The following is a 15,463-nucleotide window of genomic DNA, read 5'->3' as shown; positions in this document are numbered from 1 at the left end:
TATTTTGGTTCTTCTGTTTGATATTTCTTGTATTCTTACTATTGTATTCAGGCTTTGGTAAATATTTCTCACTCACAGAGATTCGTTTTTCACTGTTACCTATGTTGAGATCCAATTATTGTTGTCAGATGATCATGATGTTGCTCAATTAATTATTCTTTTAATTGCATTGAGAAATGAAGCACTTTCACGAAAATTTCAATATTTGATCTATCATTTCATTGACAGAGGACCAGAAAAGAGCTTAATTTGTTAGATTACCTGGAAATTGCATTTGAAAGTCACATTTTGTTACAGGCTCTTTTGAAAATTATAACTGATGGTGCCAGGTGTTACTTTGTGGATTTATGTTACAATAGCTAGCGTTATCTATGATCGATACTCTTTCACACTTTATTAATTTTTCATAAAATACAGTGGAACCGCGTTAAAGCGAGTACAGGCTATTGCGAGCATCCCACCATTACGAGAGATAGCCGAAGCACCGTCAATTGACCCTATGATTAGCATGTAAAAAATACATATGTTTTTACGAGGCCCTTGAGGTGTTGGCACTCACCATAGCGAGAGTTTCCATTGACGGAAAATCTTCACCAAGAGTCACTAATCTCTGTAATTGCTGGCGATCTGTTAGAAATGAAGTTAATATGGAGTGCTCAGTCTGAAATTCATGTAGTATATCATTGTTCGATAAATCAGTTGTTCATATCGGTGAAAATACTGTGGCGTTTACATTCACAAATTTTAGATCTTTTGTACCTCGGGCAGCAGAGAGCAGTCGACAGTGCTGTTAACGATGACGTACGTGAAAAGCTGATGCTGCGCCTTTAGTTTATTTAATAAAAAAAATTTTGCATTCTTTTTTATTTTTCGCAGTCATCATTGAGAATATTAAATCAATAAATTCATGCTTGCAGGTTTTGTTGGCCTAAGGGTCCATCAGATGTGTATTCTTTTTCATTTTTTTGTTGCAGATCTTATCCATGTGTGTTATATTAGTTGCAGTTTCTTGCTGCTTGCTTTTGTTTTACTTAAGAGACATCAACGTAATATCTGCAATATATTTTTCATAAAATAATATCAAGTTGATATCTTTTCTTATATGTATTACCAATTTTAATTCGAATCGTTTTTATTGCAGTACTGTGGATACAATCTATGTATCCTTTCAATAACGTCGTGGGCTTAACACTCAAAATAGAACTTTTTTGAAACATAGGCAAATTTAATCACTTCATTAGGAATGTCTCACAGACTCTTTAGTGTAGATAATGAAAATATTACAATGCATGATAGAAAAGGTTTCCGAGGCGGGATTGTTCTATCACCTTCCACCTTTTTCGTCTGCAGGAACAAATGCAATTCGTTTTAACACACAACTTCTGCGAAATGTACAGGAACAATTAACATACGCATCAAATAATCGTGATGTTGTTACATCAGCAATAGTTTGAGTTTTCAATGGAAAATATCAAAATAAGAGATTGATCACATGAATGCACAACTTACTTCGAAAAATGGCTTTGTCAGTTGTGATTTGGATAATGTTGACGAAGCAATCCTTAGCATGGTTTTTGTTTAGTACGGCACTTATATTGAATGGCTAGTTCATTATTACGGTGAAGAAATTTAGTGATGCTACAAAAAACATTGCCTTTCATCTGGATTTATGCTTAAGTGTATCGGATAGAAATGACTCCCTCGCCGCACTAATCTTGTTCCTATATGTGTTGACAATGGGTTTATTGGCTCTTATTTGCTCCACTTCTGGTAAAGCGGCAATTTGCTATAGTGAGAGTTTATTTGAGCACCGTTGGGTCTCATTTTAAGGAAGTTGCACTGTACTTGGTGTGTAGTTCATTCAGGCTTAGGTGAGCCTATCTTTTGAAAATGACATGTAGCCATTCGTATGGATTGAAATTTTTAAGTAAAAAAGTGTCAGTGCATGAAGTAATTCATTATCAAACTTCTTATGTTCATTCTTGCTCAAGAATAAGAAAAGTGTTGGTTGATTTTATAATGCATATGTCACCTTGACAAAAAACTGAGACATATGTATGTATGTACTTATCATAAAATTGCTACCATAAAAAAATCAAGCTTAGGTTTGTCGTTGGACTAATTTTTGAGTAATTAGAAATGATCAAATGCCATTTGTTACATCAAAATGGCAGTACAGTTAAGTCAAATATGTATGTAGTTAGAAAAAATGTTAACTTAAAAATATATGGTTTGAATTATTCAGTCTCTCTACCCTAATTTGGTGCCTCAAACTATTGTTTATATTAGATGTCTATCTTAATTTTCCCTCAATATGTATCTACAGTCTGTATGGCTTTCAGGTAGGAAAAAAATTATAGTTAGTTGACTTGACTGTAATGAGTGGAAGACTTTTTTTTCATTGTTTCAAAGCACTTAATTCATCTTCTTATGTTGAGGTTAATGACTTTTTCACATAACAGAGTGAAATTTGTTTTGGTTGTTCAATCCATCCTCTGTGACCTTTACAAGCATTACTTTCATCTTATCAGATCTTGCTGCATTTGAAATAATGTTGATCAAAATGGCTCTGCCTACCTATGAAGTAGCTTACCAATTTTTACTTGTTAGCTTGCTTGGTTCACTGCAGAGGTTAAAGGCTCCCAATCTAGTGGCTCAATGGTCAACCTATCTCTATGCTAATAACCAGCTGTCATGTGCCAGAGTTGTATACAACTTGTGCTCATAACTTGCCTATTGAGGGCAAATAGTGGTATCAGTTGCGTTATTTTACTGTACCAAGCCAAATCAAGACTCTGATTACCTTTATCTTGCTCTTCATTAGAAGTATCCTAAAGTACTCCTTGTTCCAATCTTGTCTATCTGAAAGGTGCCTTTGATGATGATGTGATAGTAACCTGGGGTTTCATTTTTTCATTTTGTGCATGGAATATCTAAACATAGGACTAAGAATAATGAAAAAATTCAAGGAATTTCAAGTGATGTAAGATAGGTGAAATTTTTTGTCTCAAATGCTGCCAAAACACTATTCTGTCTTATAATTATGCCATAATCTTATTTGTAGGAAATTACCAATTTTTGTGGTATAAAAATTTCCACAAGTTGTGATACATGATGATATAATTTTCATCTCTAAAGAATTTAATGCTTTAGTTAGTCTTCATGATAGGTTGATGGAATCTGTTCAACTATTTTCAAAGTTAACAAATGGTTACAAGAAGTCTAACTCTTTATGGCAGAAATGATGATAGCATACGAGTAGTTTTTAATAAGTTAAATTTTATTGCATTTTTCTCCTTTTGCGGAGAAGAATCCATCCCAAATCTTTTGAAGATATCAGATGCTTGATTTTGTCACATAGAAAGCAATATTAAAACTTAGATCTTGAAGAAATGGAATGTCATTTGAGGTAGGATACATAAGCTTATTTTTTCACCTTCGATTCTTTTGAAACTCAAGAAACCAAAATATGAGCCAGAGATGGCAAAGTATCTGCAATAAACAACTCCTTTGTCTATAGTGGCACTTATCAAAATGGAAAAAAATACTTCATTGTATGAATTTATGGACAAAGACTTGTGGCTTTACACCATTTAACAGAATTGCATTATGTTGCCTCTGTGACCCCGTTTGCTACTGTGAATTGACATTTCAGTGAAGATATTTTTTCAATGGTCTCCATGTGTATTTTTATTGAGCAATATATAAAGTACATTTTTATGTACCTTGATATCCAAGCAGAAGGTAAAACATCTGATATTACTGTATTTGAGGTAATTTTTTATTTGCTAAGGTGACTTAGAGCTGCAACTTTAACTGTTCTCCTGGAGTGGATCTTATGCTATTCTAAATTCAATTTTTTGAAAATATATAATGGTTATTTAAATTTGGTTATTTGAATGGTTAACCATCTATCTTAACATTTTTCCAATCACAAGACAACAGGCATTTTTAAAGTGGCAGCAACGAAGAAAAGCTGAGGCTTGATAAAGCTGCCTGTTTATTTAAATGATTTCTTGATGCAATAATGTGAAATTTTGTAATTTGGAAAAAAATAGCTTTACAATGTATTTTGAAATGTTCTAAGGCTTATTTCTTATATTTACCAGAGTCACTTCAGGTTAAGCTCTCAAGTGGCTAAATTTACCGCAATGGCACTTATTCTTAGTTTTGATTTGTCTCTTCACCTAATTTCTCTTAAAAAAAGTCACAGGTATTCAATGATGCTTCATGAATTGTAAGGAACTGCTACTATTTATGAGTAGATAGAAAACTTGCAAACCCCTAACACCTCAATTTGGTTCACCTGTGCTGCAATTTTCTAAAATGTCACCTGGAGCTTGTGCCCATGTGATGTGAATGTCACATCCCAGTCCTTTGTAGTTATTTCCATATCATTTATATCTACAGATACATTGCTCACCTTTCAGTGCAGATGTTTTGTGCACTCTCATGGAAGAGAACTTTTATCAATTGTTTTTAAGCATTTCTCCTTCCACATCCATCCATTAATGAAGAGAAAATCTCTTTTGAGTGACATTTGATGGTTTTCTAGTCCACTGCAGACTTATTATTCTACAAATTTTGGTCCACAGAAGCATCCTCCATCATTAGGTTGATGGTTTAATCTTGATTTTTCAAAGATATAAAATGGACAACTCATCTCACGTCAACTGATTGGTCCATTAGATTGACTTGATTCACTTCACCTCCTTTTGAACCGACTCCATATCACCAAAAATGTTCTTTATTCAATCACAGCTTTCTTACTTCAAATTCTTCATTATCCATGGCAAGAAGTGGGTAACCCTGGTATAGACACCTGGATATTGTCCTTTGCCACATCCTATTCCCCAGCTCACAATGCCTACCTGAGTCCATTGTCCTGAATTTACCATCAGTGGCCCTCCACTATCACCCTGTGAAAAATCAGCATACATATTTGGTTAATTATTATAATATTTGTTGGGTAAAAACAATAATAAAATAATCTTTCTTTTTATGACTTGTGAAGTCATGTTTTAACATGGATAATGGGTGGGAAAATTATGAATTTGGAAATAATAAGGTAATGGATGTATTTATGGTGGAGATATTCTTCAGAGTCATTTCTTTATAATACCAGGAATGGAGTACCCTCTTCTAATTAAAATACCGCTTTCATGGTTGAAATCATGCGATGACATTTTATATTATGTTTTACTCGAGATAACATGTTATCATTACAAGAAATTGCTAGAAACTTGGTTGAGATTTTAGAATCTTGTGGAAACTTTGATAAATCAGGGGAGTTTCTGAAAAGGGCACTGATATTCATATAGATGTCTCTTTACACCAATGACTGCTTGGATAGTAGTTTATACTTCATGTAGGATATATTTATCTAAGTGGCTTGAAGTAAAGGCTTGAAGATTTTGTATTCATCATACCAATTTCATGATTTATCGGTTTGCTGACCCTTTCTTTGTTTTGTTTGATCATTTACCTTATCCATTCGTGAACTTTGCTGCGTTCAAATTTTAGGTAATAGTGCCTTGGGGGATTTGTATCAAGAATATCTTTTGAATTATGATGCAGGTGAAAGCTTTCATAATTCTGGGTGTTTTTTCTTATGTGTTCATTTATATTAGTTATGAATGATAGAAATAGAATTTGTAATGGCTTTAAGGGAGGCTTACACTGCAAGAATCCATTGAGGCTTCTCCAGCACACAGAAAATGTTCCACTATTCCACCAGGGGCAGCATTTCCATACTTCTGTTTACATTCCTTATTTGTCCAAATAGGGATGTGAACTTCTTGCAGAACAGCAGGCTGAGGACCACCTGTAACATTTTTTTATTAGCAATACATGTAGATTTTCTAAGTTCCCTAACTTCTTTTTTGACAATTGACATGCGGTAATCATGAGATATAACTCGCTCAATAAATTTAGGATTGCTATTCCCTTATCATTATCTTTATTGTAATGCGACATTAAATGGCTGTACATATTTATTATTATATTATATGTCAAAATAAGTTTGAAAACAGTATTTATAATGACTATTAATTTTGTATAGTTGTTGAGGGCTTGGTCCAAATCATTAACAGACTTGCTAGCTAATGTTTTGTTTTATTTATAAAGCATCCACATGGCATATGCACAAAAATGCCGCAGTTAACAGGCAACAAATTCTCACCTTGAAATAAATTTGAAAGAAAGAAGTGGACTTTAAAACAAAATATTAATTCTCTTTTACATTGTAGGGTTTATCTTTTCCTTTCTATATAACTGAACAATACATCAGTGACTTACTTTCTCTCAAACTTCCCCATCCAATGACTGTAGCAGTCTGTCCGGCATATAGTGCACTTCCACTTGGTAAGCAGATTGGTTTTACATTGCGGGTAAAGGTAACTGGTGAGTCCAGTGTTAGGATAGCAATGTCGTTATACTGGAAGAAAAGTAAGGTATCATTAAGATTTTTATTTTTGGATTTTCTAACTTGTTCCTAAATGGAATAATAGTACATGTGTGATAAAAATCATCTGAATTTACTTGTAATCCTCTTAGTACTATCCTTCTCTCTGGGGTATAGAGGGTATTTTCATAAAATGTAGCAACTATAGGAAAAAAACAACACAAAGCTATTTTATGACATACCCATAAGCGGTTTCTTTTAATTATTGAGGTTAACATGGTGAATATTGACAAAATATTTTTATGTTTACCAAAATAAAATGTATCTATGTAATACGTTATTGTTAATTAAATAATGTACTATGTAAGAGCCAATATTTCGGCCCCGCCGCACTTTTCGCCCAGGCGACAAAAGCCTGCCGCACTAAAAGGGTTAATGAATGCCTGCTACGTATTAGCATGTCATGGTTCAGCAGTGTATAATGGTGAATACTTCTCAGCAAAATACATAGGTGAATTGAAACCACAATTAAAGGGTTTTGAACAGCTGACAATTTTCTCTATTTCATACATTGTATCACAAAATATGCAAATATGATATTTAACTTTGATTAAAAGGAAACAAGTAAGCAATGCTTTAATGTAGTTTAATATATTGTTCTAATATATTTATAGATGTAGTTTTGTATGGCTTAAAAATACTTACTAGTGTTCGAGAGTCAAAACCTCTGTGCCGGACCAGTCGTTTTACCTTCTTCTCAATGTGACGTGTTTCAGTATCAGTCCTTATATTGTGATCACCCAATCGAACTGTAAGGCGAGATACATCCCAGGAACTCATACTGGAAGGGAAAGTTTGATGAGTAGGATACTTACACTAACACTTAACATCAAGCCAAAATTATGTTTGTGTGGTAGAGCTATGATATAATCAATCGTAGTGGAGCAGAAGGCTCAAGCAGATTATTGAAAGAGGCAGGTAATCAATTCTTGATTAATTTAATCTTCTTAGAATTTTCTAAGTTTCTGTGTCATGCTGTACATCATTTGCCCCCATTTTGATGAAAAAATAATTGGTGATCCAGCAGGAGCTAGTGTAGCGGGTATAAAAATAAAATCCGCCTATTATGCAAATGCTTGAAAACCTGCTGATTCTATTTTACACATAATACTAATCCTGCCTTTCCATGAATTACATATAAATAGAATGTGCGATGCATTTTCACATAACTAGTGTGATTTGAGGATGATAAATGATGCAATGTCACCAGAGAGTTAAGTTCCACGAATTAGAAATTCCGTTAAATATTTTATACTAATCACCATAGATCCGCTTGAAATCAATGTGGATTCCACGTTGATTTGCGGTGGATTTAACGTTGATTTGTGGTGGATTCCACGATGATGCCACCACCCAGTGCTCACTGGGATTGAATATATTCATGGTCTACATCGCACTTTCATCGGTTTAAGTTACTTGTACACTGGAAATAGACATTTCATGTCTACAATTTTTCGTGTGCTCTCATGGCTGCCTTTCCACGAATTATATATAAATAGAATGTGCGATACATTTTCACATAACTAGCATGGTTTCAGGATGATAAATGACGCAATGTCACCAGAGCGTTAAGTTCCACAAATTAGAAATTCTGTTAAACATTTTATGCTAATCACCACAAATCCACTTGAAATCAACGTGGATTCCACGTGGGTCCAACCACTCAATATCCACCACCACCATATATCCACAAGTCAATGTGGATTCCATCACCCATTTCTCACTGGGTATGAATATGGGGCACATGCCATTGTATTAGCCTAGAGTAATTTATGAAATGCATTTTTCAGTGACATTTTAATGAAATTTTAGGAATTGTTTAATGAATTTATACTTAGGCATTCCCATTCATCTTAACACATTTCTTTGGAGGTGAAAATGTATATCCGGGGATTCTGTGAGCAATGTTTTCGGAAGCACTGTTCCAAATACATCATTTCATTTTTACATTCATCTGTTTTACAAATTATTACTTGTTGCATATTAACTTACTGAGCGATGCAATGTGCAGCAGAGAGAATGTGTGTGCTATCAATGAGGGAGCCTCCGCAGAACTGTCGTCCTCCATTAAACAATGCTGCCTGTAAAGAGATTGAGACGTCACAGATTATTTAGTGAACAGTTAAGAGTGTAAGAATTTCGATACAAAAATATGTTTTTATCAACAGTAAATATTACCCAATTTTTTACTCTAAGTTAAATTTCTTATCCAATTAAGTTTTACTGAAAGTGCTCATTGCTTCAATAGTCTTTGGGGATGAAGTTGGCATTTATATCCAAAATCAACCTATCTGATGTAGTAGCACATTTTTCAATTAAATATTTATAATCAAATGCAAATGCTGCCGGTTATATCCAAACTGGTCATAGCCAGGTGGGTATCATTTTTAATGACATCAGCTTTAATTGCTAATTCTACCAGTGAAAAATTTATAGTTGAAATACTGCAATGAATCATCAGGTTTCATTTTCTCCATGAATTCTGCACTGATTAATGAACGGATGATAAATTTGGATCACAGTAAGCTGAAGCAAAGTGAAAAATTCAAATGGCCTTATAAAAATCTCCCAAAGCTCGTCCACCTTGTAATAAACTTTTCACTGTGTTGGTGTGATTGAAGGAAGAATTTCACCGCAGGGACCAAACTCCAACCTCTCAACTGGAATAGCCAAATTCACACACGCTCACTCACACAAACAAATCAAGATCCTTTGTGAGGGCTGTAGGGACCTCAACTAAGGCTTCTTGTTCCATAATACCGGTAATCTTCACAGGAAAAGGCCTGCTAAGGATACCCAGTGGTTTGCAGATACGTACTCAATATGTAACTAGTCACACACATTCACTCACCCACAGACGGCTTCACACTTCTGGGAGAAAATAGCTCTGAAGAGAGCATGGTCAGTGATCAGCAAGGGGACGAGGAATAAGGCAAATACATATTTTGGTGCTGAAGGAAAAAGGAAGCACTTCCAATGCAAGGCTGAAAGCTTTTTATATAGTCATTTGAGTTTTTTCCTTTGCTACATCTTTGAGGCTGTATAGCTCAAATCCCCGTTTTGCAATTAGTATTCTGAGGAAAACAATGGTCACTGCAACTAGATCAGACGAAAATTGGCTACTTGCGAGAGATAGAGTCGAGAAAGTGCCTCCATATTTATGTATTGAAGCATAAGTTATCATTTCATCTATCATGCTTTGAAAAACCTTCCTGGGAGCATTGAGAAGGGGTATAGTAGTTTTGTTGCAGAAGATTGTGAAGTTTAATAAATTGATTGATTTTCTGCTGACACTGATTAGCAGTTGTGTATAAATATCAGACTATTGAAAATGTAAATAAGTATCACTGACTTTTTGAAGAAATTTAGTCCCAAATTTTTAAATTTCGACCTCAAGACCCTATAATGTGGGTCCAACAGCAAATTTTCATTTGGCCTTACGGGGTTTCAACGTTTAAAATTCAAGATTCAAGTATATTCTTTCAATCGTATTCATAAAACATTTTAAATCACATGTAGGTAATGAGGTGTACTCACAATCCATGGCCATTCTCCCAAGTCAGCAGGTTGTCCTCCGACTATCCTCTCTTGATCAGGAGATCCATTCTTGGCTCCACAATTTGCAACTTGAATGGGAACTGTTGATGAAAAAAACAGGTGAGGTGCCTTTAACTGTATGATAATTTCAACTGAATGTATGCATTTGGTCACTGAGCTGATGGCAGACATCAGTATGGCTGTAGAAATTCTGTTTATTCAAAAGCAATGAATACCAGATGGAGGAGAGTAATTAAACTTAAAGTAAAACTTTTTCCTCCTATCTCATATTCCTATATCAGACCCATGGCTATATATTATTTCCGGATGTTGGATAGTTTTTTCGAATCTTGGAGCTTAAAGCAAGGAATTCAAGGTAGTTGTTTTGAAAGCTATTATTTACTCAACCAGAAAATATCTATATCGATTGCTAAGTTCTAATAACACATATCTCAAAAATAGCAACTTTTCAGGAGAGAAAAAAAACGATTATTTTTTTATTTGTACACTGAAATTAAAAATCAAAAGTTCATAAAACTGAAAAAGCAGCATGAATTTTCAAACAAAGAGTTGTTTTTTGTTAGTATTTTATTTTTTAATGTTATTACACTCATTTTAAGATACCTGTCTCAAACCAGCCGAATTTGAGATACGCATTGTTAGAACTTGGCTATCGATATGTAATTATAATATCTATTTCTATAATGAGCATAACATTTATATTCTCTGAGCTGAAGACACCATGGTGCTAAAAATGCTGTCCCTATGTGGTCCAACTTTCCAATTCTAAGGATTCATTATCTGAAGTTTGGGTTTTTACATCTTATATAGACTTTTAATGTTGTGATTGTCTTTCATTGTCAAGTTGAATATTTTAAATTCGTGGAATTGATTTATTTTAGATAATTATTTTCTTTAAATTACTGTTGAACTTACTTTACTATCTTAATATGCTCCAGGGGACCAATTGTTAAGCTAATTCCATTGTATATCGATCCAGCATTATTTCCAGATGAGGAATTAGCCACAAGAATCAGCAAATATTGCTATGCTCAAAAATTTGTTTCGTAAAAAATTTAAGTGTGTATAGCATATGTATGTGCAATTGGGAACAAAATGGGTGAAGTTTTAAATTTTAATATGGGAGTGCACAATCAGCTCAGAACGCGTGTCAAATCGTGATGAAGTTGTACCCATTGTAAAGCGAGGGTGTGCTTCATATTCATTTTCTTTTGAGTAGGCTGTTCCATACTAATCACTGGCACTATTTACACTTATTGTTAGGTAAAATAGAAAAATACTGCAGTGGTGCAAAGCACTTTTAAATTCAGCCATCTTGTTTGACCACTGTTATTACAGTAGTTACCTGAATGAAACAATACCTTAGACAGTGAGGAAATCAATGTTCAAGCCCCTGAAATTTTTTAAAGATACAGTCTCAACAGATGTTCTAAAAAAGCTCCTCTGTTGTGAATAACCCCTAAATGTTTTCTGGAACATTACCTTCTGCTGGAGCCAGGTGAAGCAGAATATTTTTGCTAGTGGGAGAATGTGAACATATGTGATTTATCTGATGAAATGAATTCAGCAATACTTTTTTTACAGTCCTCTATATAAAAAGGTGTATTTTAACTAAAAGTTTAATTTAATTCATCATACTATTCCTCCAGTTCGTGGTTAATACAGTTGAACTGACCATCTGACTTCTGAGACTTACCCACAGGAGCTTGTTGTGTCGTGGTTGTGATTGTCGTGATAGGCTTTGTAGTTGGGGGCCATCCTGGGTATGAAGGCCTCTGGGTCGTTGGTCTGGTGGTGGTCCATGAGGTAGTCGGTCTCTGCGTGGTGGTGGTAGTCACAGCAGCAGGGGGCCTTGGCCAACCAGGAGAAGGAGGGTGTGTTGGAAGAGGAGGGATGGTGTGATCAGGGGGGTGAGTGGGGATTGGGGGTGGCCAGTTGGGTGGAACTGGATTGCCTCCTGGGTATGGTCCAAGCTGCGTTGTTGTTGGTGGAGCGGGTGGTTTCTCTTCTGCTGGTTTTGGAGGTTTTGTTGGACGTGGTGGCTGAGTGGGTCTCGGAGTGGAGAAGGTGGGGTTGGTGCAGCAGACTCCAAACATCTGGAAAGCAATTTTTTAGTCACTGATAGTCTCCATAAAGAATAATGAGTATGTAGTTATGTACATGAAAAGGCACTCCACCATGAAAAGTCATACCAGATATTCTTCCCTCTCCTACGACTCCCATTATACTGCCATGTCAATAAGACACCAGGCCTTCTTGCAAAATGCATGCTGATCAAGGGAAGTCTTGCAGACTCTGGCCTCCCAAAACATAATAAGCATCTAGTACCATGGAAGTCATTTGTGCCAGTATGAATTATGAAATTCAAGACTTTCAATAATTAAACTGAAGTGACTATCAAGCCAGTCATACCTTTGCCTTGCTATGCATAGCCCACCATGACTTGAGTGTTTAAACTCAGATTAGTACTAGTTGTGCTTGTATTGAATCCCTTATTACCTTAGTCATCATCTTTGATGGACATCAAGGGTACAACAAGTGTATCTAAAGTATGTTAAATGTGAATATTGGCCAGCAACATCTATGTGACAGTTGCCTTGTTCTAAAACATTTTCCTTCCTTCTCTTCCCTGTTATGCCAAAATGCATGCTGATCAAGGGAAGTCCTGTAAACTTTGGCCTCCCAAAACAATAAGCAGTTAATATCATGGATGTCCTTTGTGCTACTCTGAATTCTGATATCCAGGACTTCCAATTTGCTAAGAGCAGGTGAGCATTTTCAGATGATTTTTCTACTAAAATTTTAGCATTTTTTGTTAATAATTGTTGCTTTCAGCCACTTTTTCTCAGTGATAAGTAGATCATAACATTATGATCATTCTGTGAGAGGGTCTGTTAGTTCCATGGCCTACACATAACTCACTTGCTCCAAGAGCTGAGCCAATCACTCAGTATGGCTGAATATGCCTAATGGTAATGCTTCATGATGGGAGATGAATCATTTTGTCCCGTAAAAGTAAAACCTATACAGTCTTACTCATATATAGTCAGCAGGTAGAGCACTAGGCTACTGACAAAAGAGCATAAATGGAAAAGGAATGTTAACTTTTTTATAACATCTGATCTCAATGAATACAATGTAAATGATGATAGATAAAGCAAGAGTTTCTATTGCGACTCTTTAATTATTTTTTCCAGACATTCATTTATAAGTTGAATGTATTATGGAAATATTTTGAAAAAAAAAGTCCTCCAATGTCCTAGAATGGGTTGTAGGAGCTGGTTATCTAAGCCTTTTTTTAAGATCATAATGTGGACACTTTCTATTTTAACAAACTCTTCCAATGGAGGAGCGATAATGGGTTCTTATCAATTCAATATGTTTCTTTTTACTATGTATTTTACATTGGATACATTTGAGCAGAGGGAGGAAATGTTTAGGTGTAAAATCTAAGTTTTCATGGGGTGGAGGCATTGTTTATGAGAGAAAAGCACAGTGGATTAGGGTAGAAAACAGAGAAAAGTACTGTTGGTGTCATATTTTTACATCTACTTATATGATGATGTACTTTAATGATATTGCATCATTCTCAAAATTTAAGTGCATTGAATGCCAAAAGGTTTATGTCTTCATGGCTATAGCTTCAATGCATACTTTTAAACCATTCTTGTAATTCAATAGCATATTTAAAGAAAAAATTCAATTTAAATATGCAAATGAATAACTATTGAATTTAATATTCAGAACATTTATATGAAAAATTTTCTGGCCAATTCTGAGATACAGCATTTGAGAAGCCATTTACAAATGTTTTATCATTAATATTTAAAAAAAGAGATGACATAAATTGATTGGCATGCCTTTTTGTTAGATATTCACATTTACTACTTATATAGCTGCAGGAATTACTTTTTATAGCAATGTAAAGTAAAGGAACTGAAATACTATTTTACTCTTTGTTGCATATTTGGTACATTTGTGGTTTGTTCCAAATTATGCCATAAAGCAGTGAAATTACTACAGTTTAATCAATGTAATTAAACATTTCAAAGTCAGTATTATGAATACTTCAAAATGAGGAAGCATCTGTAGGTCCATGGCAACAATGGTAGAGACATAGGAAAAAGTATGAGTCACGCTAAAGATGTTTTAAAAATATTTTTCAGTGGAATGGAAATGGAAATAAATCACATGAAAGTAGTCTTAGGGATTTTTTGGAGTTGATTTTGTCCTAAATTTTTAAACCAAATCTGAGATCCAAAGGGACAATCATTTTATGTAATGAGATGGAATGACTTTTGTTTGTTTGACTTTGTGGATATGAGTAGGCCACTAATCCTAATTTTCACCGTCCTTCATGGTACTGTAATCATTTAATCAAGGTCCTTTAAGGGTACCCAGGAAGATTTTATTTACTCTTCTGATGCCTCTATTTTGTTGGGTTGAGCCTTCTTATTTAAATTTAACATTTTCATTCAATGACTCATTAGTCAATATATTTTAATGCTCTTTACAGTATCACATTGCTGATTAATACCTTACTTAAAGATGTTGATATTGAAATAATGGTGGAAGCATTTTGTCGAACTTTCAGAAAGGGCATTAGTTGGCTGCAAAACCTGCTCAGGTGACACAGAGTTATTGCAGCATGTTTGTAATTTATTTTCTCTTACCTGTCTACCATTAGCTGAAAAATAACTGCAAGTGTCATACATTCCTAGGATCCATGTCTCCCAGTTGTTCAAGTCTGGTAGCTTGAAGTAAGGATAGCATTGCCTAAAACTTGTGCATCTTCCAAGCTGTCCCTTACTACTAAAACAGGGTCCAATTTGTAAAGCTTGTCCAATGCTCCATGATGATCCTTGGCTAAGAGCACTGATTTCTCTTTCCACTCCATTGTCCAGCTCCAAAATTCCTACTGACCTCTCCTTCCTATTCTTCTTATCTTCTCGAACACTGTCTTCCACCACTGAAAAAAATACAGATTATTAGTGTTTTATTTGGCCATTAATAATTCACATGAAAAGAGGTTTGTCTCAAAAGCCATTCTGCATTTTAATTGCTCACCATTACTCCCTCTGGAATAAGGTAAGTGCACCTCTAGATTTTTTCTCACTGGTACTGATTTTGTGAGGAACATTGCTAAAATAACTACATATAAATATTGTTTCTTACACCACAACTAAATATTCAAAATATACTAAAAGTAATCAATTTTGCAAAAATTATTAATGGTACATGGGGGATGAGGGTGTTCATTTTGGAGGAGCTTCACTTTAGTCCACATCCCCGTTGAAATTTTTTGGGGCAGGAACCTCCAGATCCCTCTCCTGATGGGTACTGTATTTCTCATCATTAACGTCAACCAGCATGAGATTGATTTTTTAGATATTATTTTTGATGGAGAAATTTTGCCTGTACTGTAAATTTATCATTGGTAAT

At 34.7% G+C, this 15,463-nt stretch overlaps 1 protein-coding gene across 1 annotated transcript in view; it reads right to left on the bottom strand.

Moving 5' to 3' along the window:
• Window positions 1-3,259: 3,259 nt before the first annotated feature.
• Window positions 3,260-15,463, bottom strand: part of LOC124157519 (clotting factor B-like) — a 58,338-nt gene continuing 46,134 nt past the window's right edge. The window contains exons 2-9 of the mRNA XM_046532319.1: window positions 14,695-14,990; window positions 11,718-12,117; window positions 10,001-10,101; window positions 8,456-8,544; window positions 7,109-7,244; window positions 6,298-6,436; window positions 5,679-5,824; window positions 3,260-4,919 (exon numbers count right to left, since the gene is read on the bottom strand). Coding sequence (XP_046388275.1) covers window positions 4,767-4,919; window positions 5,679-5,824; window positions 6,298-6,436; window positions 7,109-7,244; window positions 8,456-8,544; window positions 10,001-10,101; window positions 11,718-12,117; window positions 14,695-14,990 — 1,460 coding nt within the window. The 3' untranslated portion in view covers window positions 3,260-4,766. The remainder of the gene's footprint in view (window positions 4,920-5,678; window positions 5,825-6,297; window positions 6,437-7,108; window positions 7,245-8,455; window positions 8,545-10,000; window positions 10,102-11,717; window positions 12,118-14,694; window positions 14,991-15,463) is intronic.

The sequence above is a fragment of the Ischnura elegans genome, chromosome 4 (genome assembly GCF_921293095.1).
Source record: "Ischnura elegans chromosome 4, ioIscEleg1.1, whole genome shotgun sequence".
In the NCBI taxonomy this organism is placed as follows: Eukaryota; Metazoa; Arthropoda; class Insecta; order Odonata; family Coenagrionidae; genus Ischnura; species Ischnura elegans.
Note: the sequence above shows the minus strand (reverse complement) of the source record. Positions and strands in the feature narration are given on the sequence as shown.